This window comes from Myotis lucifugus, unplaced genomic scaffold (genome assembly GCF_000147115.1).
Source record: "Myotis lucifugus unplaced genomic scaffold, Myoluc2.0 scaffold_67, whole genome shotgun sequence".
Lineage (NCBI taxonomy): Eukaryota > Metazoa > Chordata > Mammalia > Chiroptera > Vespertilionidae > Myotis > Myotis lucifugus.
The window spans coordinates 5,233,585-5,256,554 of NW_005871115.1; the positions used below are offsets into that span (position 1 = coordinate 5,233,585).

Here is a 22,970-nt window from a genome sequence, read left to right on the forward strand (position 1 = left end):
ACACCAGGGGTCCTTGTCGGTCAGCGCGCCGTAGTTCCGTTCGATTCCTCGGCCTTCGCGCTGGATGGCCCGTTTTTCCTTTGTGCACTAGCCTCTGCCCGAGGAATGGTCGCGTCCCCCTAGAATAGAAACGGTGAGGAGTTCTGAGGACGAGAAACTCGGGCTCTAGGTTTCGAGGCGGCCTGGGAGGGGTGTCGTTTTAAAATCTCTCACATGCCCAGCCCTTCCTCCCAGGAATGTTTGTTCCTCACTGTAAACTTACGGCCGTTGGGATTTTTTGACGATCGTCGTCAAACTTACTCGGGAAAGCTTCCTGCGAGTGGCTCCTGGGCCAGGCATTGCTCCGGGGGTGTTCTTAGCGTCAGTTTTTGTAAGTGCAGATGTCTGTTTTGCCTGGCATGATTGATTGTTTTCTAAGTCTCGGTGTCTGTGGAAATGCCACAGTCGTTTGCGGTTTGTGATCAAAGATCATTATTATTATGCATGTGTATATCATGAAATGAGTCGAATAGCTGTTTCTGGAGTTTTTTGCTTAATAGATGCTATCGCTGAATAAAGCTTTAAAAACCACTTTGGAGGAAAGAGCATAGGATACATATCCTTTAATTAAACTACTTAGCCATGTTTTTCTCAATTCAAATAAAGTATTTTTTTTTTTGCATCACTACATTTTAAAGACAGGAACTTTATATTAAAAATCAATTTTAAAATTCGGAAAGCTTAAATAATCTAGCCAGTTGAGGCATACATGTAAAAATGATTGGGTAATCAATATATGTATGCGTTCACTTATTTTGCCAATAATTATTGCATGTGTAACATGGGCAGACATTGCCAGTCAGAGGACAAAGGTAATGAAGTATCCCCTGCTGGGAAGGAACTGTGTAATGTGGGAAACAGCCTAAAGCAGTGGTTCTCAACCTTCTGGCCCTTTAAATACAGTTCCTCATGTTGTGACCCAACCATAAAATTATTTTTGTTGCTCCTTCATAACGTAATGTTGCTACTGTTATGAATCGTAATGTAAATATCTGATATGCAGGATGGTCTTAGGCGACCCCTGTGAAAGGGTCGTTGGACCGCCAAAGGGGTCGCGACCCACAGGTTGAGAACCGCTGGCTTAAATGGTACCTGTGTGATTCACCACATAAATTAGAGGCACCTTGCAGTTGCGGTGGTTATGTGGCGTGGAGTCACGTCCGCTGCTTACAAATCCTATCTCTCCCTTGTACTGAGTGACCATAGGCAGATTCTCATGGTTCCAGCCTCTTCATAAGGTAAAATCTAGCTAATAGGAATACCTGTTTCATAAGACTGTGCATTCAATAAATAGAGCCTGCATATATGCCAGGCAGTAGATGCGGTGAATAAAATAAAAATCCTGTAAATAAAATCCAAGCATTACATTCTGGTAGGGAAATGAAAAACAATATAGTATAATAAACACAGTAAGGGAATTGAAGTGGAAAAAATAGAACAGATGAAGAAAGTTAAGAGAAAGGTGTCATAATTTTCCATTGCACAGTAATAAACCTGTTTGCTGTGCTGTAAATATTTTATTCAAGATTTTATGTCTATGTTCATGAGAATTAAAAATAATTTTTTCTTTATTCTCTCTTGGAATTTGGGTTATATGTTATTTTTGAAAAATTAATTGGAAGTTTTCGATCATTTTTTTTCCTGCGCTGTAGAATAATGAGAATCACATAGGAATCATCTGATCTTTGTGAGTTGTACACAACTGACCTATAAAATTAAGCTTGAGAGCTTATTTAGTGGTCGATCTTTGAAAAATATTTGTATTTGTAATAGGGTTATTGATTTCATAATATTTTTCTATTTTTTCTTGAGTTGATTTTGGAAATTGGAAATTTTTAGCATACCAACTCCTTTATCTAGAATTCTAGATTAAAAAGTTATTGATATAAACTTGCATCAGTATTCCAATAATTCTCAGTACCTATTTGTAGTTTCAAATTTCCTTTTCATCCTAATGTTATTTCTCTCTTTTCTTAGTTGGTCTTTATTCAGTATTTCAATAATCAACTTTGACTTTATTCTTGTTTTGTTTTATTTTCAAAACCACAAATTTTACTTTTTAGTAATTCCATTCATATACATAGAGAAAAACAGAAACCCTATCTTGACCCAGTGGTTGTCTGCAGGGATCAGTCTTGTAGCATCTGGGCTGCTCTTGACTTCTAAAGGAGGACTTGAGGTTGGCAGAGAAAGCAGTAATCTACATACAAGCTCACCCCTTACTTCTGCTTTCAGAGGCTTTGTGGTGTGCAGAAGGATATGAGGCTTCATTCTTTAAATCAATATTGAGTGTTTAACTGTGCCAGATGTTCTAGGCACTAGGGATAAAACAGGGATTAAAAAAAGTTTTTTCCTGACTTTGTAGGGCTTGCATTCTAGCAGGGACATGAGACTAAATATAAAACTAGATTATTCAATAGGCATAAATAGGTAGAACAAAAGTCTCATTGGCCCAGGTTTTAAAGATTAAAGGCTAAGAAAGTCAGTGGTATAATTGGCAAGAGGTCTAAGTGTGGGGTCATTTGAATACCATGTCCCTACTATGGCTAAAACAAAATCAAATACTAATATTAAATTGATTTTATCCTTTATGCTGATCCAGAAAACAGAGTCTGTACAATTAATGCCACTTCTCATTTTTCAGAAATGTTTATCTTCATCACAAAGCCAGAAAACCTATATAAACCAAAAGTATTCTTCCTTTACAATTATTCTTCCTGTTTCCTTTCCCAACTGTTAAGTATTAAAAGTCAGGTAATCTCTAAAAGATTTGCTAAATCATAAAATAATCTAACTTTCAAACAATTTCTGATTTTTTTCCTATACATTTTACAGAAATCAACTCGGGGTTGAGTTGGATATTTTTGGTAAATGTTTTCCCTACCATTTTTATTATTATTATTTTTAAAATATATTTTTATTAATTTCAGAGAGGAGGGAAGAGGGAAAGAGAGATAGAAGCATCAATAATGAGAGAGAATCATTGATGGGCTGCCTCCTGCATCCCCCCTACTGGAGATTAAGCCCGCAACTGCAACCTGACATGTGCCCCTGACAGGAATTTCGTGCATGAATTTCGTGCATTGGTCCTCTAGTACAGCAATGTTTATCTTTTAGAGTTGTGTGAAGATTAGATGTGTATTCAATGTACACAGATACTTAGCCCAGAGCCCAGCAAATAGGAGCTATTGAAAATTAATCTTATTTTCAGTGAAATCAAGTTAATGAACCCTGTTAATTTTTTTGGTTAATCATCAGCTGAGGATATTTTTTCCATTAATTTTTAAGAGAAAGTGGAAGGGAGGGAGGGAGAGAGAGAAAAAGAGAGAAATAAACAATCATTGATGTGAAAGAGACACTTCAATTGGTTGCCTCCCACATGCGCCCTGGCCTGGGCTGGGTACATGTCCTTGACCGGAACTTGAACCCATAACTCTTCTGTTTCTGGGCTGATGCTCTAACCACTTAGCAATACTGGCCAGGGCTGTCCCCCCTCCCCCATTAATTTTATATGAATGTAAACTCTTTATAACTAAAAACTTGATCTACCTTTTCTCACATGGGTGGATCAAGTTGGATTTGGGTAGAGTGTGCTTTGTTATTGGTGGTGATGGAGTTAAGTACATATGGTATCCTCCATTCTCTGTCTGATTATCATCCCTACATGTATCATGTCTCAGCATCCTGTCTTATTTCCTTTTGTCTAACAGCTGTAATGACAACATAATATTTTTAAGTTGCTGAAAATATTTCACTTTTGGAGAATTTGCTTAGGGGTAACAGATGCTCCTTTCAACAGTTCCTAGCTACATTTTTGAACAGTGTTGTTTTGGCAGTGCTAGCTGTACATAACCTGAAACTGATGGATAGTTTGATATCTGGATTTTTTTTTCAGGTAAATCCTAACCCATGCATCATAATTGTAGGTACATTCCAAATAAAACAAATTAATGTATACCCTTTGGATTTGCCTTTGTACTTGTAAAAGGAATTGAGTGGATAGATAGGAAAAGAATTAAAACTCTGCTTCTGCCAAGATGCTAATTTTGGCAAGGATGTTTCCTATTTTGGCAAATTTATAAGGAGGGGGCAGTGGGTATACATTGCAAGGTTTTGTTTCCTGGAATAAGCTGCCAGGTAGTGCTAACAGTGATATTTGCTAAATGGCAAAAGCTGAGATGGACAATGAATATCCTAATCTTTTGGGCTTGAAAATATATTTAGTTTCTGATAATTTTGCAAAGATTTTCCGGTCATCATGCACCCATTCTGGAGTTTGCTTGATTAAACTAAATATTTTTTATTTAGGGTAAAATAATGTTTTGATCACTCGTCTAGGTACATTTTGTAGCCTTGCCAAGAAGTTAAACAAATACAAAAATGGAAGAAACTAGAAATTAGAAAATCAAATGATCAATATATTTCATTCATTTTTAACACAGCTAATATCAAAATAATGATACAGCTTGTTATTCTTTGGGTCTAATCTGATAGCCATTTTTATCTGAAGCTATCTAACATATGAGAAATAATGACTTTCAGAGTACTAGAGTCACAGAACACCTGCTTTAGTACTTTAAAAGCTACCCATAATGGATGGCTGTTGCTGCTTTTCTAGCAGACATAATCTGATCAGTAATAGTTAAAATATTTGTTTTAAGGAACTCTCATCACAAAATGCCTTGCCTTATTCCTAGAAAGTGTCCTATTCCTGTTTTGTTTTGTTTTTTGTTTGTTTGGTGTTTTTTAAGCCTTGAAGTTGTTACTACTCATATGTCATCAAAACATCACATCAACTCTAAGGAGATTTTTGAATTCTTTTCATAAATATCTGTCACTAATGGTGTCCAATTTTGTGTTATTAACAGATCCATGAACTTCTTGAGTATATTTAATTCAATGCTGTTCTAGTAAATCCACCTTTTAAAAATAGCTATCAAAATTTTAGCAAGTTTAGGTTCAAGGTTGTTAATTGCAGCATTGTTTGTAATAGCCAAACAAAAACAAAATCCACACCAAAACAAGACACAAATGGAGACAATTTAAGTATTTATCAGTAGTGGTAAAAAATATGATTTATTTTACAATGGCATATCATGCATTTTAAAGAATATGGCTTATGTATATGTGCTGATATGAAAAATACAAAGTGCCAAACTTGCAAACTAAGCTGCCATTTGTGCCATGTGGGATATATTTGAAAAACTGTTTTTGTCTTAATTCTTAAGTATCATTATTACCATTCCTTTCTGTATAATACTATTTATCCAATGTAGATAATTGAAAGAAAAGTGAACTAATTTTGCTGAAAACTTTAAAAAGTTAAATGATGATGATGGTGAGGATAGGAACACATGTAGTGCTTTCTGTGTGCTAGATACTGTACTCTTACATGTTTTAAACACCTACTGTTCATGACAACGCTATGAAACAAGTATGTTAATCCCCATTTTTCAGAGGAAACTGAGGCACAGAGGTTAATTTACATAAGGTTGCACAGCTATTGTGTGTCAAAGCAGGCTTATATACCCTTTCAGACTGATTCCAATGTTTCTATGCTTGTAACTACCGAAGTTATACAACCTCTCAATTTATTTTTGGCATTGATGGGAATGTAAATGAGATATTTTATGTCATTTATCTTTCTTGTAGACAGGTGATTTATTGTTTGAACATGCTATGTAATATAAGGATGGTCTTATTTTTCTTCCTTAGAACAATGTGTTATATGTTCATTTAATTAGCCTTTTCATTTTAACTCATTTATTTAGTTAGGTAGTTCTCAACTGGGGGCAATTTTATCCCCCAGGGCACATTTGGCAATGTTTAGAGACATTTTTGGTTGCCACAATGGGACTGAGAAGTGGGGGAGTTGCTACTGGCATCTACTGGGTAGAGGCCAGGGATGCTGCTCAACATTCTAAAACTGTGTAGGACAGCCCTTGCCAGCATGGCTCAGCTGGTTGGAGGTGAGTCCCATACACCAAAAGGTGGTGGGTTTGATTCCTGGCACTTGCCCTGGTTGTGGGAGTGATCCCGGTTGGGGTGAGTTCTGGAAACAGCCAATCTCTCTCTCTCTTTCTTTCTCTCTCTCTCCTGCTCTCCCTTCTCTCCTCTTCCCCTTTCTCTCTCTAAAGTCAATTGGAAAATAAATAAAAATGCCCTAGCCAGCGGATAGAGTGTCGGCCTGCAGACCCAAGCATCCGAAGTTCCATTCGGGTTAAGGGCACTTCACCTTCTTTGCAGGCTCCTCCCTGGGCCAGGCCCTGGTCAGGGCTCATGCAGGAGGTAACCAATCGATGTGTTTCTCTCACATCAATATTTCTGTCTTTCCCTCTCTTTTCTACTTTCTCTAAAAATCAATGGAAAAATACCATTGAGTGAGGATTTTAAATACATACATACATACATACATACATATGTATAGGACAACTTCACATAACAAAGATTTATCTAGCCCAAAATGTCAGTAGTGCCAAGAAAGAGAAAAACTGATTTTATTGAGCATAAGAAAAGTTCTCAATAACTAAACTCCTGTCCTGCAAAATAGCATGTGTCTTATTTTGTTTTCAAACCAATAGCATTGAGAAAAGCAAATTGTTTTTCCCCATTTTTGTTTCTTTTTACATTAAAATCAACTCTTTTACTTGGCACTGTATAATCTGTAAGTGCCAGAGCAGTCAAGGGTAACAAATTCATGGGACATCTTCCCACACATTAAAATATAAACTTGTTGGCCAATCAGAACCTGTAAATTGGTCAGGGGGATTTAAAAACAATGTATTTATATACAATTTAGGGAGGTTATAGGAGTCCTCAAGGTACATGTTTAGATGAAGGATTAAAAGTTATAAACAAGTCCTATGCCTACTTTGATATGAATAATACAGCTTTAAAAGTTGAGAAAAATAACCCTTTACAGTAAAAAACAAGTTTATTATAATTTTAGTAGCTATGAGGAAAAGTGGAAGCTGGAAACTCAGAAAGAGCAGTAAAAAAGGTATTTTACTATTATCAAGATATGGATGGTAATGCCTTATTTTTCAAACAGTCTGCAAATAAAATAATTTTGGTTGGTGGATAAAGATATGCTGTAAATTGACAATGAGCTTCAACTTGCCCTCTGGTCCACCAGCCAAAATCTGAATGGTTCCAGCAGAAGAGCAGTTCCTCAGTTCCAGGAAGGCAGAGTTTGTTTTTAGTTTCCTACTGATAGGAAAAGTCTATTGAAATTAATATACCAGGGGAAACCAGATTTACCCTTCCACCCATGTTAACCCTGAGTTAGAGGTTTCCTTCAGCATCTAGACTGTTAGAAACCTTTGGATTATTTTAGAAACAGTGGTAATGTTTTAGGCTGGCTACTTCCTTTCTGTTGCTAGGCACTTAGGCTTTCCTTCCCAACAGAGGCAATAAAATGCTGCTGTTGCTGGTAGGGTTTGCCACACATTTCTGCTCAGCTCCAGGGAAACGATGAGATTGATGGTCGGTCTCTCCTGGAAAACCTTTCATCATAGAGAGTCATCTCAGGTTGTATTTTTAAGCAGGCTGAAAAGAAAGCCATTCGCCTTTTTTAAAATTCTTAATTCAGTATCCAAATATCTTCTGGTTGATTAATTTTACACCCTTTTATTTTTCAACTAAATATCGAATAGTTTAGAAGAAAACTTCTATCCTCTCTATCTTGTTGCCAAAGGATTTGCCTCTTTTCTTTTTAGTCTTCCCGTTGTCTGTATAAATAGCAACTGACTGAAGGGAAGCTTATCAGAGGGGTGAGATGCTCATGTCTGAGCATTTAATTTCTGTAAATGAGGGGATTGTCTAGAAAAGGCTTATATTTGTATGCTCTGGGTATGAAATAATGCCGTTACTTTTAATTAGAATATTGAGGGAGGTTATAGAAACCGTAAAAGAAAGACAAGTTTGAGTACAGTCCTAAAATTTTCAAAGTCATCTCCTTTTCTATACAGCTGTATTGAAGAGATGAAGCAGATCTGATTTAGTGTGAAAGAATAACAAGTTTTATCCAACCTCTCTCTGCTTCATTATTAGCTTTAGGTTGTATCTTTCACTGGTATTTGAACATAATGCAAATTTAAATAAGCATATGACTTTGCTTACTCAGGTTTTAAAGTAAGAAGACCTAGGAGAACCAGATTCTGAATAGGTAAGTTAAAATACTGACATCAAGAAGTGTTTTGTTAGGGATGGGCAAGAAACTAAGAGGTGTGAGAAAGCTGTTTTAAGTGAGGACATTTAGATAGAAGTCAGCATGTGTGTGAATCTTTGCATTTGTGTTTTGATTAAGAAGTATCAGCTAACATTAAATTACCTTTGTCTCAAGACTTTTCTGTGTAACTTAGAGTTGGTGTGGGTCAAATACAGAATATAGGTAGTATTATAATTAGGGATACTTACTTTGCAGATGATCCCTTCAGAACTTCTTTTAGCCTTTAGACTGCTGGTCACCAACCGGTGTTCCGTGAGGTCCGAAAGGTTGGTGACCACTGGTTTAAGGAAACCTGTGGAGCAGCAGTCGCCAACCGGTGGTCTGCAGACTACTGGTGGTCTGTGAGGTCCAAAAGGTTGGCGACCGCTGCTTTAGACCAAGAATTTGAGTTGTCCTCTCCCTTTTAAGCTCATGAGGGACAGGATACTCAGATCTCAAGGTTTAGGATGGTTCAGGTCCTGCAGTTCCTTCTTGCCTTTGTGTTGTCTTTTTCTGGCTTTTGGAGAGACTGGACATCAGGTAAAATATATTTCTTTGAGTTAAATACAATCTGAATTCTTAATAGGTGACTTACAAATCATTTTGTGGAATATGTTTTCTTGATTTGGGAATAACCTGTGCTGAATTGCTTTTTAATAATGGATCTCCAAAAGCTCTACTGATCTAATTTATGGGTGCATATTAAATATACTTTCAGAGAAACTAGCCACCCAATTACTGAGATAAATAAGCAGTCCAGAGGTAACAGATAAGAAACTTTACCCAGTATTGTGCTTGGTAGCAAGCCCAAGGCATTCTAGGTCTGTTTCCTTTATGCTACTGCTGCCATTATCTTTTTTTCCTCATTATTTTTTACTTTGCCCAAAGCACTGAGAAATAGTTTTATATATATTTGCTCTAACAGTTCCTGGGCTTATGTACAGTGGAGTGGGGTCAGAAAGGCAAGTCAGCCTAGCAGAAGACAATGAAGTCTGGTGGCTTGAACTTCCAGTAAAAGAGAAGCATTGGTCTTGGGATAGTTAAATAGAGAGATATATGAATAAAAATATATGCTAATGATACTATTCTATATTATCCCACTTTTTGTTTTCATTTGTGTTGCCTCAGAGTTTTTTCTTTCTTTCAAGAACCATCTACAACTTGCATTGATATTTGAACCAGAGAGTATGACAAGAGTTCTTTATATCACCTTTCTTATCTTATGGAGGTATCCTATATAATAAAAGCCTAATACGCAAATTGTCCCCTTGGGTGGGCAGGCGGGCGGTTGACCGGGAGTTCTATCAGGAGACTGGGAGTTTGACCGGTCACTATGACATGTGCTGAGTACCAGGGGGCGGTGAGGAACATGGCAGGCATCGGCTACGCAACACGGGTGGCAGTGAAGGCACTGCCGGCCCCAATGGTGGAGCAGGTGAGCGGGCGGTGCCAGGCCAAGGTGGGTGCAGGCGGATCACCCCGCAGACAGTGACCACAGCCAGCATCGGTGGTGGGGCGCAGGGCTGCTGCCCGCTGCTTCACAGGTGCTGAGGGAGAAAGGGCAAATAGCAATATTAAAATATTTCTTCTAATTATTCAATGTGCACGAAACCATGCACGGGACCACCAGTACTATCATAAGACTTTAGGATAAAGGATAAAGGGGCTACTTGTTTTTAGACGAAAAGAAAAATAAAACAATTAGTGCTATCATGATTGTGTTAAACATGAACTTTTATACTTGTGGGAAATAAGTACAAACCTTTTCAGAAGCCATTTAACAATATACAGGAGGCTTAAAATATTTGTTTTTTTCACCTAAGAATTCTAATGAGATTTTTTTTTTTGAAAGTGGAATTAACACTTTATTTTTTTGGTAATTCTTTATTGTTGAAAGTTTTACATATGTCTCCTTTTTCTCCCATTGACCTCTTCCCACCCACTCCCGCCCCTCAGCACATGCCCCCACCCCCCTATTGTCTGTGTCCATTGGTCATGCTCATATGCATGGATACAAGTCCTTTGGTTGATCTCTTACCTCACCTCCTCACCATCCCCTGCCTTCTCTCTGAGGTTTGATGGTCTGTTCCTTGCTTCTATGTCTCGATCTATTTTTTTCATCAGTTTATATTGTTCATTGTATTTCACAAATGAGTGAGATCATGTGATATTTAACTTCCTCCAACTGGCTTATTTTGCTTAGCATAATGCTTTCCAGGTCCACCCATACTGTTGCAAATGATAAGGAAATACCATAAATATAGAGAAGGCCTATGGACAGTGGAGTTTATCAAAATACCACTTATAATAAAACAATGAGAAACAATCTAAATGTTCAACTATAAGGAAATGGTCAAAGAAACCCTAATCAACCAATTGTGTAACCATTGAGAATAATTACCAGAGGTACAAAATAACAAAAATGCTTTTGACATAGTGTTTAGTGGTGAAAAAGGTGGTGTAGAGTATTGTCTATTCAATATGACTACAAATTGGTTAAATAAACCTATGCTTGAAAAGCAATTAAGTATTTTAAAATGTAGCCCTGACCAGTTTGGCTCAGTGGATAGAGCGTCGGCCTGCGGACTGAAGGGTCCCGGGTTCGATTCCAGTCAAGGGCATGTACCTTGGTTGTGGGCATATCCCCAGTGGGGGGTGTGCAGGAGGCAGCTGATCGATGTTCCTCTCTCATCGATGTTTCTAACTTTCTATCCCTCTCCCTTCCTCGCTGTAAAAAATCAATAAAATATATTTTTAAAAAAATGTAAACAGTGATTTATGTTTGGATGATGAAACTGTGACTTTTGTTTTCTCTTAAAACTTTCAAAATTTTTTTTAATGATCATGTACTACTTATATAATAGGGAGAAAGAATGTAATCCTCCTACATTTCCACTAAAAATGCTACTTTTCTTACAGATTTAAACAGCAGTAGTAGAAGTCAGACTGCAAGCATTGGAATAAGATTTTTGCAGAAGAACATTGTGCATCATGGATTCTCTTCCAGAAGAATTTTTTGTGAGGTAAGGGGTGGATTGACAAAAGCCAACTGCATTTGTTATATTCCAAAGATACAACACTTGTCTCTTCCATATAATCTTGGAAAGCTAGTATGAATGAGATACCTTTGTTTTTCAGGACAGTTTAACAACTTTGAGTAGTGGAGGATGTACTAGTAAAATGGGTAAAATCTAATTTTAGAAAATTTATTTAAGGACCACACCCTGGCTGAAGAGCCAAGAATTGAAAAATGTACCACAGCTTGTCATATTTGGGCATTTTCAATAATGTAATATTATATATATCATTTAACAAGCCCTCCTCCCCCCGCCCCGAGTGCACAAATTTTTGTGCACCCGGGCCTCTAGTATATATATAAAGAGGTAATATGCAAATTTGTCAAGGACACCGTAATGGGTCACGACCAGACAGGAGGAGGTTGCGGGGGCAGGTGAGGCCCGGAGCAGAGACGGAGACAGACGGGGGCCTGCCTGAGCTGGCGTGGCGGCTTTAGCAGTCTGGCGCGGACACAGGCAGGGGGTCCAGGGAGGCCTGGGGCTGGCTGAGCTGCAGTGCTGGCTCGGGCAGCCCCAGAGTGGACACAGGTAGGGGGGCAGTGGGGGCCTGGGGCGGAAGTCAGGCACAATTCCTGGCTGCCCGCGGTGCTGGTCAGACCTGACTCCTGCGGAGGCCTGCGGGGTGCCTTCTCACATGGTGGAAGGCGGGGTGCCTCCTCACGTGATTACAATCACACGCTGGGCCTCTAGTCTATACTAATAATAGGGTAATATGCAAATTGGTTGGGATACCCTCACGCGTAATGACCAATCAGCAGGCTGCGTGCGCAGCAGGCGCAGGTGGGCAGGGACTTGCCGAGTTGAGGACGGGTGCAGGGCACAGTGGAGGCCTCTCCGTGCACCTGCGCCGGGGTCTGCAGGCCTCTGCTGTGGCCCTACCATGGCCCGGCCCGGGGGTCTCCGGCCTCTGCTGTGGCCCTACTGTGGCCCGGCCTGGTGGTCTGCAGGCCTCTGCTGTGGCCCTGCCCGGGGGTCTGCAGGCCTCCTCCGGCTCTGGCCTACCTCTTTGGGGCAATCCATGAAGGAGCCCTGGATGGGTGAGCGGGGCCTACCTCTTTGGGGAAATGGATCGCAGGGCTCCCGCACTGTAACAGGGCACAGACCAGGGTATTAGTGCACCGGGCTACTAGTGTTAACATATAAACCTTATAACAACTCTATGAAGTGGATGCTGTTATTATTCTCATTTTATAGAAGGTAACTTAAGCATAACACAGAAGACTACTGAATGGTTCAATTGGGTTCAGGCCATAAATCCATATGAGTCCAGGCCAACTGGGGCCAGGCCAAAAGTCCCTCCAATCAGGGACTAGTTTAGCCTGCCTATACCTCTCTCTTATAATACTAAACAATAGGTTAGTATTGGAGATCTCCTTCCTACCTTTGGCTATCTTATATAGTAAGCAATGTGATCTATTTATTTTATAAGTATTTACTGACCTTCTTGATACTTAGGGAATAAAGACTAAACAAAATTTGTGTACTTAGAATTATAATGTAGGAAGGTATATTAAAAGGTATATTTAGGCAAAATGCATACATAAATGTTATATTAGAGATGCTGAGGCTATATATAGGAAGGAAAAATAATTACTGTCTGGGGTGGAGTGGGTTTTCACAAGGTACTGTTTGAATTGAACTTTAAAGACTAGGAAGCATTTTGATGGGTGTAGAAGCAGAGCAGATGGGATGTTATTTGGCTAAGAAAAAGTACTTAAGACAAATTATTGGGGAGCATTTTGACTGTCCTGTTAAGGAGTTTAGCTTTATTTTGTGCAGAGCTATTGACATTTTAAGAAGACAAATGAAATTTTATGCTATATTTTGGAAAGACTACCTCTATTGATAGTGGAAAGAAATGGAATTTCAAGATACAACACCTGTAATAGCTTGGGAAGAAGCTGATGGAAGCTTGTAATACTAGGAATAGGAAATAGTAAGAAAGGAGGGGTTCATAAAACTAGAATAAACAGAATTCTATGACTGCTTAAATATGAGAAAAAGGGTAAAAGAAGTAGAGACGGCTCAAAGGTTCCTAATGACCAGAAGGAAATTATACCACTAACTAATATGAGGATCTCAAAAAGAGACAGGTTGTGTGTGTGTGTGTGTGTGTGAAGCAAAGAGAGGGCAGGTAATGAGTGAGCTTAACATGCTTCTAAGATATTCTTATGGAAGCTGTACAGTAGATAGTTGGAAATACTAGTAAATAGGTTTTTCTTTTTCTTTAAAACATATTTTTATTGATTTCAGAGAGGAAGGGAGAGGGAGGGAGAAAGAAACATTAATGATGAGAGAGAATCATTGATCAGCTGCCTCCTGTATGTCCCCTACTGGGGATTGAGCCCACGACCCAGGCATGTGCCCTTGCCTGGAATCGAACCCAGGACCCTTCAGTCCACAGACTGATGCTCTATCCACTGAACCAAACCAGCTAGGGCAGGTTTTTCTTTTTCATGACATTTTAAAGAGCACTGAGAATCATTGTTTCTGTGTAAGAATCATATTTTGTTGAAACTTTCATTGTGTGAATAATGCTGTATTTTTATCTGTCCCACATTCCCCTAAAAAAAAAAATCAGTTTGCACAATGTAGATGATAAAGGATTTTCTGTCAAATGAGCACATAAATGTGAAGTAAAATGGGGTAATATTTATAAAGCACAATTCTGAGTAAATCAATTGATAGAAGTTTCTCACCTCAGTTTTAGCTCTGCAAGTATATAAAATTAAGATCATATAAATCATATATGACCCTGTGTTATGGTTCTTATATTTTGAGTCCTGTGTCATCATTGTAGACAAAGATATTTCATGAATAAAATTATCATTTTAGTATATAATACTGCGTATGTTCAAATTTCAGGCAATGTCAAAAGCAAAACTTGTCAAATTATTCCTTTTTACAAAAATAGTTGACAGTTTTCTAAATATTATATTCTGCCTGAATTTAAAAAATCATTTTGGAAAATGACAATTGTAAGGCTAGGAACCTGAAACAAAAAATAAAATGATCTATCTAATAGAGCCTTCCTAACCCTTTATTATCTTCATAAAGACATACATATGTATTTACATAAAACAAAACATCAACTTTTTCAAGAACCTTTTTTCTTTACATTGAAATAGTGCTATAAGATAATTTTCTCCTCATTATTTTGGTCTACTATGTGTCTGTTTGAAGATGGAGTTTCCTTTACATCAGTTTTCTATTCTCTCTACCACATACAATTAGGACATGGCATAATTTTTTTGAGTCCCTAAAGAGATAGGGCACCTACCTCCATTTATCAGTCTTTGATAACACAATTTTACACTTCTGAAACTTTCAGACAAAAATTAACTTGTTAGAGTTTTTACTACTAAATTTAATTATGTTCTTTATAAGGAGATACCCTGAATACACCTTTCTTTTTTATTTAAAATAGGGATCTTTCTGTGGAGGAGGAGACTAAGGAAGAAACTAAGAATAAGGTAGAAAAGTTAACTGATCAACTGGTAAGAGAATATTTAAATTTCATTAACTGTTAATTAATTAGTATTGACTAAAGTAGGTAGTGTAATGTTAAATCTAATTAATTATTTTAAAAATTCAGGGTAAGTTCACTTTTGTATTTTAATAAATAAGATTATGCTCATAATTAAATCTTGCTTTGATAATTGATAATAACCTGTGTCTCAAAGTTATACTATGCACCAATCTTCACTGTAAGTTAAAATTAATAGATAATTGATTTGACTTGCCCAGAAACATTCTAACAGTTGGTTTTAAGAAATCTCTTATTTGTCTTTTAAAAACAAAATTCAAGCAAAATGAAAACAATATACATAAAAAGAAATCACACACACACACCAAATTTTATTTAGTAAGAAATTCACTGAGTTGTTTCTGAAGTTAATTCTCTTCCCTGTGTGTGTGTGTATGTATGTATATCTATCTATCTATCTATCATCTATCTATAAATAGATAGATGATGATATCTATCTATATCTATAGATAGATAGATAGATATATTGATTTCAGAGAAGGAGGGAGAGAGATAGATACATCAATGATGAGAGAGACTATTGATTGGCTGCCTCCTGCACAGGGCCCTACTGGGGATCAAGCCTGAAACCTGGGCATGTGCCCTGACCTGGAATTGTGACCTCCTGTTTCATAGGTTGATCCTTAACCATTGAACAATACCAGCTGGGCTGTTTTTATCATCTTTACTGTTAGAAAGTCGAGTACTCAATGAATGAAAATAAATTATACATTAATATAAGGCTTTTATTGTTAATGATAATATACTTTATGGTTAATTAAATATGAATATCACATGTTTATATTCAATGAAGTTTGGATGAACAGGTTTTATATAACGATTGGTATCCACTTAAAAAGTTTGTATAGGCCCTAGCTCAGTGGTCGGCAAACTGCGGCTCGAGAGCCACATGCGGCTCTTTGGCCCCTTGAGTGTGGCTCTTCCACAAAATACCACGTGCAGGCGTGCACGTACAGTGTGAATGAAACTTCGTGGCCCATGTTCAGAAGTCAGTTTTCAGCCTGGGGGAGTCTATTTTGAAGAAGTGGCGTTAGAAGAAGTGGGGGGGTGTCGTTAGAAGAAGTGGGGGGGTGTCGGTCGGTTGGGCGACGGGATATGCAGCTCGGGGGAGGTACATTGTTTTGAGGTAAGTTCGCTGAGTTCGACCCTTTCCAACTCTCCCATCCACACTCCTCTTTCTGATACAAGTATACAAGATGGGTGTGGATGGGAGAGTTGGAAGGGGTCGACCTCAGCGAATGTACCTCAATCAGATTGAGGACGTTTTTAGCAAAAGCCAGCTTAGGAGTACCCTAATTAAGTTAATAACAAAGTTTAAAAAATTTGGCTCTCAAAAGAAATTTCAATCATTGTACTGTTGATATTTGGCTCTCTTGACTAAGGAGTTTACCGACCACTGCCCTAGCTGGTTTGGCTTAGTGGATAGAGCATCAGCTTGTGGACCAAAGGGTCCTGGGTTCCACTCCGGTCAAGGGCATGTACCTTGGTTGCAGGCTCCTCCCTGGCCCAAGCCCTGGTTGGGGCTTGTGCAGAAAGCAACCAATGTATGTGTTTCTCTCACATCGACGTTTCTCTGTCTTTCCGTCTCTCCCTAAAAATCAATGGAAAAATATACTCGGGCAAGGATTGACAACAACAAAAGTTTGTAAAGGTTATTCAGTAACTTATGAAAGAATATATATAAACATAAAATAATCATAGTATTTACTTGTATGAGGTTATTACCATAACAAATTTTGCACAGTAAACACAACATAGGCAAATGTACCTAGGGATGCACATTTGAACCAGGGGAACTAGATTCAGAAAACATTTCAAGGTCCAGGTGTGGGATATAGAGGCAAGAGAGGTGGAAACTGACTTGAATTTGATTTAGATGCCAAATCAACTTTTCAAAAATGGATTAAACATCAAATATTTTGAAAAATAACTTAAAATTATATTTATTATAAGATATATTTAACAAATGTAATGGTTATAGTATTTTCTGTCAAAAAGAATTTATGTGTATTAATTTGGTAATTAGTGTTAGATGATTCTGTGGTGACTTTTGATGGCAGAATTGACCTTTAGTTTGAAATATATATACTACTGACAGTGATCTTTTTTTGTTGTTGTTAATCCTCACGGATATTTTTCCCATTGATTTTAGGAGAGAGTGGAAGAGAGGGATGGAGGAAGAGAGAGAGGATAGAAGAGGGAGAGAGAGAGAAACATTAATGTGAGAGAGACACATGTGTCCCTACCAGGGGCCGGGGATGAAACCTGCAACCCAGGCATGTGCCCTTGACCAGGAATCGAACCCGAGACCCTTCAATATGCAGGCAGACACCAATCATTGAGCAACACTGGCCAGGGTGATAGTGGTCATTCTTTTTAAAAAAAAATATATATTTTTTTAAATTGAGTTTTTACAGAGAGGAAGGGAGAGGGATAGAGAGTTAGCAATATCGATGAGAGAGAAAATTGATCAACTGACTCCTGCACACCAGATGTACCCGCAACCAAGGTACATGCCCTTGACTGGTATCGAACCTGGGACCCACCCCAGTCCACAGGCCGACGCTCCATCCACCAAGCCAAACTGGCCAGGGCTAGTGGTCATTCTTTATAATCGCTTATCTAGTTTATGGAAGTTCTTTTTTTTTTTTACTTTTTGAGAAATTTTAAACCAACAGAAAAGTTACAAAAATAGTAAGAGTAGCACAACATGCACTTATATACCCTTTAGAAATGTTATGATGTTTTCCTGTATTTTTGGATATAATTTTTATGTAATGAAGTACTATTAAATGTAAGGTGTATTTGTTGGGTATTGTTGGAGATGGAGGAATCTTAATTTAAGACTCAAACCCAACCCAGCTGGCATGACTCAGTGGTTGAGCATCAACCTATGAACCAGGAGGTCACGGTTCGATTCCTGGTCAGGGCACATGCCTGATTGTGGGCTCAATCTCCAGTGTGGGACATACAGGAGGCAGCTAATCAATGATTGTCTCTCATCATTGATGTTAATCTCTCTATCTCTCCCTTTCCCTTCCTCTCTGAAATCAATAATAAAAAAAAAAAGACTCAAACCCAGAAGTGGAGAGAAAGGAGATAGTTCTGAATGGACTTTATTGGTTCCTACTTACAATCAGAGTAACTCCATGCCAGGGCATTTTCAGTGACTCAGCCCTTTATGGCCTCTGCAGTAAGAAGCTGTTCTGATATTCAGAGATCAGTAGCAACATACTCATTTTCCCAAAGTTTCAACAGGGTATAGAAGCTATGATATCTTGTTAAGGTTTGAAGGAAGGCCATCATCCATCTGTTCCAGGCCCTTTATCCATTTCTATTGCCCACCCATTCCTCACAACTAATGTAAAAACCATTCTTAGAAATAGTTTTCATGTTATTATGTAGAATAATCTTTGTAATATTTTAAACTCAGCATTTTTTATGCTTTAAATTACCAATTCAGTGCATGCTTTGTATTTCTCAAGAGCAACTATTTTTTAAGTCCTAACTCATACTTACATCTAAAATTGTTCATGTTTCCTATATCATCACCCTATTTTTTTTTTAAAAAAAAGGTGTCATTTATTCTTCTCTTTGAATTTCTACTTTGTTTATAACTTTCAAATGAATTTATAATGACATTCCTCATATGAAAGCATCTTGAGTTTTGGTCTTAAACTTCCTATAATGTTGTAAGTTCCTTGAGGGCAGAAGAATGTCTTAATCTTATTTGGGTTTTCTGTAGTCTATCATAGTGATTTGTTCATTTTTTAAATACATTGTCTGGTTTTAATATTAGCCAAATATAATTGTGTAAATTTTTAATAATGTCTTCTAGGATAAACAGGAAAAGGACATACCTTCTAATCTTATGCCTGTTAACCTACTATTAGAGGTGAAAAAGTTATTGTGTACAGTTAATAATCTACCAAAAGGTGTGGTCCCTTACGTTGAGAAGTTTGTAGAAGAAAATTTTTCTTTCCAAACTGTACAGGTAAGATAATTTGTTCATTGGGGCAGAAGTATAGCCCTCTGTATGTAACTATCTAGGAAAACACGTTCCTTTACTCTCATACTGCTTCCATACTCACAGCACTTCTGACACTAGATGTGAGGGTTTATTCCCACACTGATCAATTCTCCAAGGCTAGCTGGGTGTCTTACAAGTCATTTCAATTCTGATACCATCTACCTGGAGTTAGTATAAGATCCCACAGGTTAAGTTCCCAGTACCACAATGTTGCCCCCACTTCAGATGCCATTCGCCAGTCCTAAGTTGTCTTCAGTACCTCTGACCAACTGGCTATAAATTGGGGTACTAACACCTCTTGGTTGGAATGACTTGCTAGAACAGTCCACAGGACTTGGGGAAATACTTATGTTTACTATTTTATTACACAGTATAGTTCATGATAAAGGATACAGATGTACATCCAGGTCAGGGTCTGAAAGGGTCCTGAGTGCAGGAGCTTCTGTTTCAGTGGAGTCTGGGTGTACCCTTGTCCTGGCACGTGGTCATGTTCACCAAACTGGAAGCTCTCCAAACGCCTTACTTTTTAGGATTTTTATGGTTGCTTCATTATGTAGGCATGATCAATTATTAACTCAAATTTCAGTTCCTCTCCCGATGGGGCTGAAAGTTTCAAGCTTTTAATCTTGGCTTGTTTTCTTCTGGTGACTAATCACTATCTGGGAGCCTACCAAAAGTCACGTCTTTAGGACAAAAGACACTTCTATCACTTAAGAAATTCCAAGGATTTTAGCTGCTTTCAAAGACCAACTAGAAGCAGGAACTTGGGGCAGAGAGCAATATATGTGCCTTATCTTTTAATAATAACTCTTTTTTTTAATCACAACAGTATTGGTAAAGTCTTGAAGTGTTCATCTTATTGCTTGTGAAGGGCTTAATGTCAACCTTGACTGTAGACTTTTATTAGTTAAATAGAGTTAGTTTGGTGGTAGCCTTTCAAGAATAATGGTAGGAATGTTGGTTAGTAGTTTATAAGCTATTGATTATAAGGTCTAGTATTTATTCTAATTTTATTAACCATAATATGCCACTCTGGGACAGAGGAGTGCATTAGGTTTTCCTGATTTTTAAAATGTTGACGATTTTTTCAAAAACGTAAAATAAAAATAATGTCCAAAACTTTTAGATACTTGAGTAAAATAAATATTCTAGAGAATATATTGTAGATTTCTATCTTGCAGATCATTTTTCTAGATAATAAGATGTGAAATTTTCAGCACATGATGGGTATCAGTTTTTAAATTAATGGAGTTTTCCAAAGTTAAAGAAAATCATCTACTTTTTGTAGCAGTTAATTGGCGGGAAAGGAGCAAAACACCATAGGTATCTTGAAAAGGTCACATTTGCCTTTTCTGTGAAAAAATGTATCATTCATTATTCCACAAGACAAATTAATACTATTATGATTAAAAAATCAGCCAAAGCTGGTTTGGCTCAGTGGATAGAGCGTCGGCCTGTGGACTGAAAGGTCCCAGGTTCGATTCCGGTCAAGGGCATGTACCTTGGTTGCAGGCACATCCCCAGTGGGGGATGTGCAGGAGGCAGCTGATCGATGTTTCTCTCTCATCGATGTTTCTAACTCTCTCTCTCTCTCCCTTCCTCTCTGTAAAAAATCAATAAAATATATTTTTTTAAAAAAATCAAACTCTGAAAATATCCAAAGACTATATACAATTATAACCGTAACTTAGGTAATTTACCACAGTATACATTCTGGTTTAAAATTGATGGAATAATGCCACTATATTCCTCTTATCTTTTGGAAATCACCCAGAAACAATAATGAGAAATAGAACCCAGTAGCCTTTATATATGCAAACAATAGCCAATTAAAGTTAAAAATGAAAGAAAAGTACTTATTTATAATGGCAACAAAAAAGATAAAATACTTAGGAAACACCTAAGGGCTGTATAAGATTATAAATTAGAATTTCTCCAAGATTTTCCTAAGCCACTTACTTGAGGCTGTCTTAACACCATACTAATCCTAAAGGATCTAAATCTCTGGGGTAGGTTTGGAAATGTCCATTTTAGCAAGCAAGTACCCCCACACACTGATTTTCTTCACTTTAAGTTTAGAAATCAATACTCTATTAAAACAATAAATTAAAATCTCTAAAACTCCATTAAAAGTAAAAAAAAGAAGACCTGAATGAAAAGCAGTACATTTCGGAAAATAATATAGATAAAGCTGTCAATTTTCCTGAAATTAAAATGTATAAATATCATATAAGTCAATAAAAATGATAAAAGGATGTTTTGTTATTACTAAAAGCTTATTCTAAAGTTCAAATGGGAAATAAAAGGAAGAATAGCCAAGAAAATTATGAAAGAAAAGTGTAGTCGAAAAGGGCTTGGAGTTTTCCCACTTAGATGTTAAAACTTATTGTGGAGCTCTAGTAACTAAAATATTGTGTTACTTGCTCTTGACTCTACAGACAAATCTAGAAAATAGAAGATAAATTTAAAAAATAGACCCAAATACATATAGAACTTTTATGTATGATAAAGTGACAAAAATTGATAATGCTAAAGGGGAAATAGATAAATCAACAATCCTAGTGTGATTTAACATAATTCTCTGAAGAACTGATAGAACATGGACACAAAATTAGTAGAGCTCAAGCAAACTTGATCTAACAGACATATGTGTTTATATATGTGTGTGTGTATATAATACACACTACATATAGTAGTAAATACTGCACCTAACAGTGGCAGAGTATATGTTCTTTTTAAGTGCACACAGAACATTTACAAAAATTGACCATGTGCTAAGTCACAAAGCAAGTCTAATCAAATTCCAAAGAATTAAAACAGAGAGAGCATGTTCTCTAACTATTGTACAATTATTTTAGAATCAATAACAAAGATAAACTAGAAAGTCATATTCTTAAGTTAAAATATACTAGAGGCCTGGTGAATGAATTCGTGCATGGGTGGGGTCCGGCCGACCCACCCTGATGGGGGCCTATCAGGCTGGACCAGCGTGGGGGAGGGGCCACAGGTGGTTGACCGGCCAGCCCTGCCCCTGATCGGGGTGTTGGGGGCCAATGGGGGGGGGGGCAGCCATGGGGAGGGTCCATGGGTGGTTGGCCAGCCAGCCCCAGCTCTGATTTGGGGTGTTGGGGGCCAATTGGGGATGGGCTGGCTGGGGGGAACGACTGCAGGCTGTTGGCCCGCTGGCCCCGCCCCCGATTGGTGGGGGGGAGGGGAGCTGATCAAGGCCCGGATCAGGCTGGTTGGCTGCCGCAGTGCGCGTCATAGCCACTGGTCCTTCTGGTTGTTCCACCGTTCTGGTCACTGGGCTTTTATCTATAACTAGAGGCCCAGTGCTCGAAATTTGTGCACTGGGGGAGGGGTTCCTCAGCCCAGCCTGCAACCTCTCCAATCTGGGATCCCTCGGGGGATGTCTGCCCACAGGGATCGGGCCTAAATGGGCAGTCGGACATCCCTCTCACAATCTGGGACTGATGGCTCGCCTGCCTGCCTGCCTGATTGCCCCTAACCTCTTTTGCCTGCCAGCCTGATCACCCCCTAACCACTCCCCTGCCAGCCTGACCAATGCCTAACTGCTCTTGTGCCAGCCCAATTGCCCCCAACTGTCCTCCTCTGCCTGCCTGATTGCCCCCGACTACCCTCCCCTGCAGGCCTGATCCCCCCCAACTGCCCTCCCCTGCAGGCTTGGTCCACCCCCAACTGCCCTCCCCTGCTGGCCTGGTCCCCCCTAACTGCCCTCCCCTGCTGTCCTAATTGCCCACAACTGCCCTCCCCTGCCAGCCATCTTGTGGTGGCCATCTTGTGACCACATGGGGGCGGCCATCCTGTGTGAGGGCATGACAGTCAATTTGCATATTACCTCTTTATTATATAGGATAATAAAAGCATAATATGCAAATCAACCTAACAGCTGAACAGTGGAATGACTGTCCAGACGACCTTCCAGAGAAAGCAGGGTGGCCAAGGCAGCCGGGGCTGTGAGGGCCAAGCCCCTTGCATGAATTTTGTGCATTGGGCCTCAAGTATATATAGATAGCTCTAACCTAGGTAACCTAGGGGTCAAAGAAG

At 38.5% G+C, this 22,970-nt stretch overlaps 1 protein-coding gene across 1 annotated transcript in view; it reads left to right on the forward strand.

Annotated features, from left to right (window-relative positions):
* Positions 1-177: 177 nt before the first annotated feature.
* DZIP3 (DAZ interacting zinc finger protein 3) overlaps positions 178-22,970 on the forward strand; it is a 130,379-nt gene continuing 107,586 nt past the window's right edge. The window contains exons 1-5 of the mRNA XM_014456995.2: positions 178-370; positions 8,165-8,206; positions 11,168-11,271; positions 14,753-14,822; positions 18,711-18,866. Coding sequence (XP_014312481.1) covers positions 11,240-11,271; positions 14,753-14,822; positions 18,711-18,866 — 258 coding nt within the window. The 5' untranslated portion in view covers positions 178-370; positions 8,165-8,206; positions 11,168-11,239. The remainder of the gene's footprint in view (positions 371-8,164; positions 8,207-11,167; positions 11,272-14,752; positions 14,823-18,710; positions 18,867-22,970) is intronic.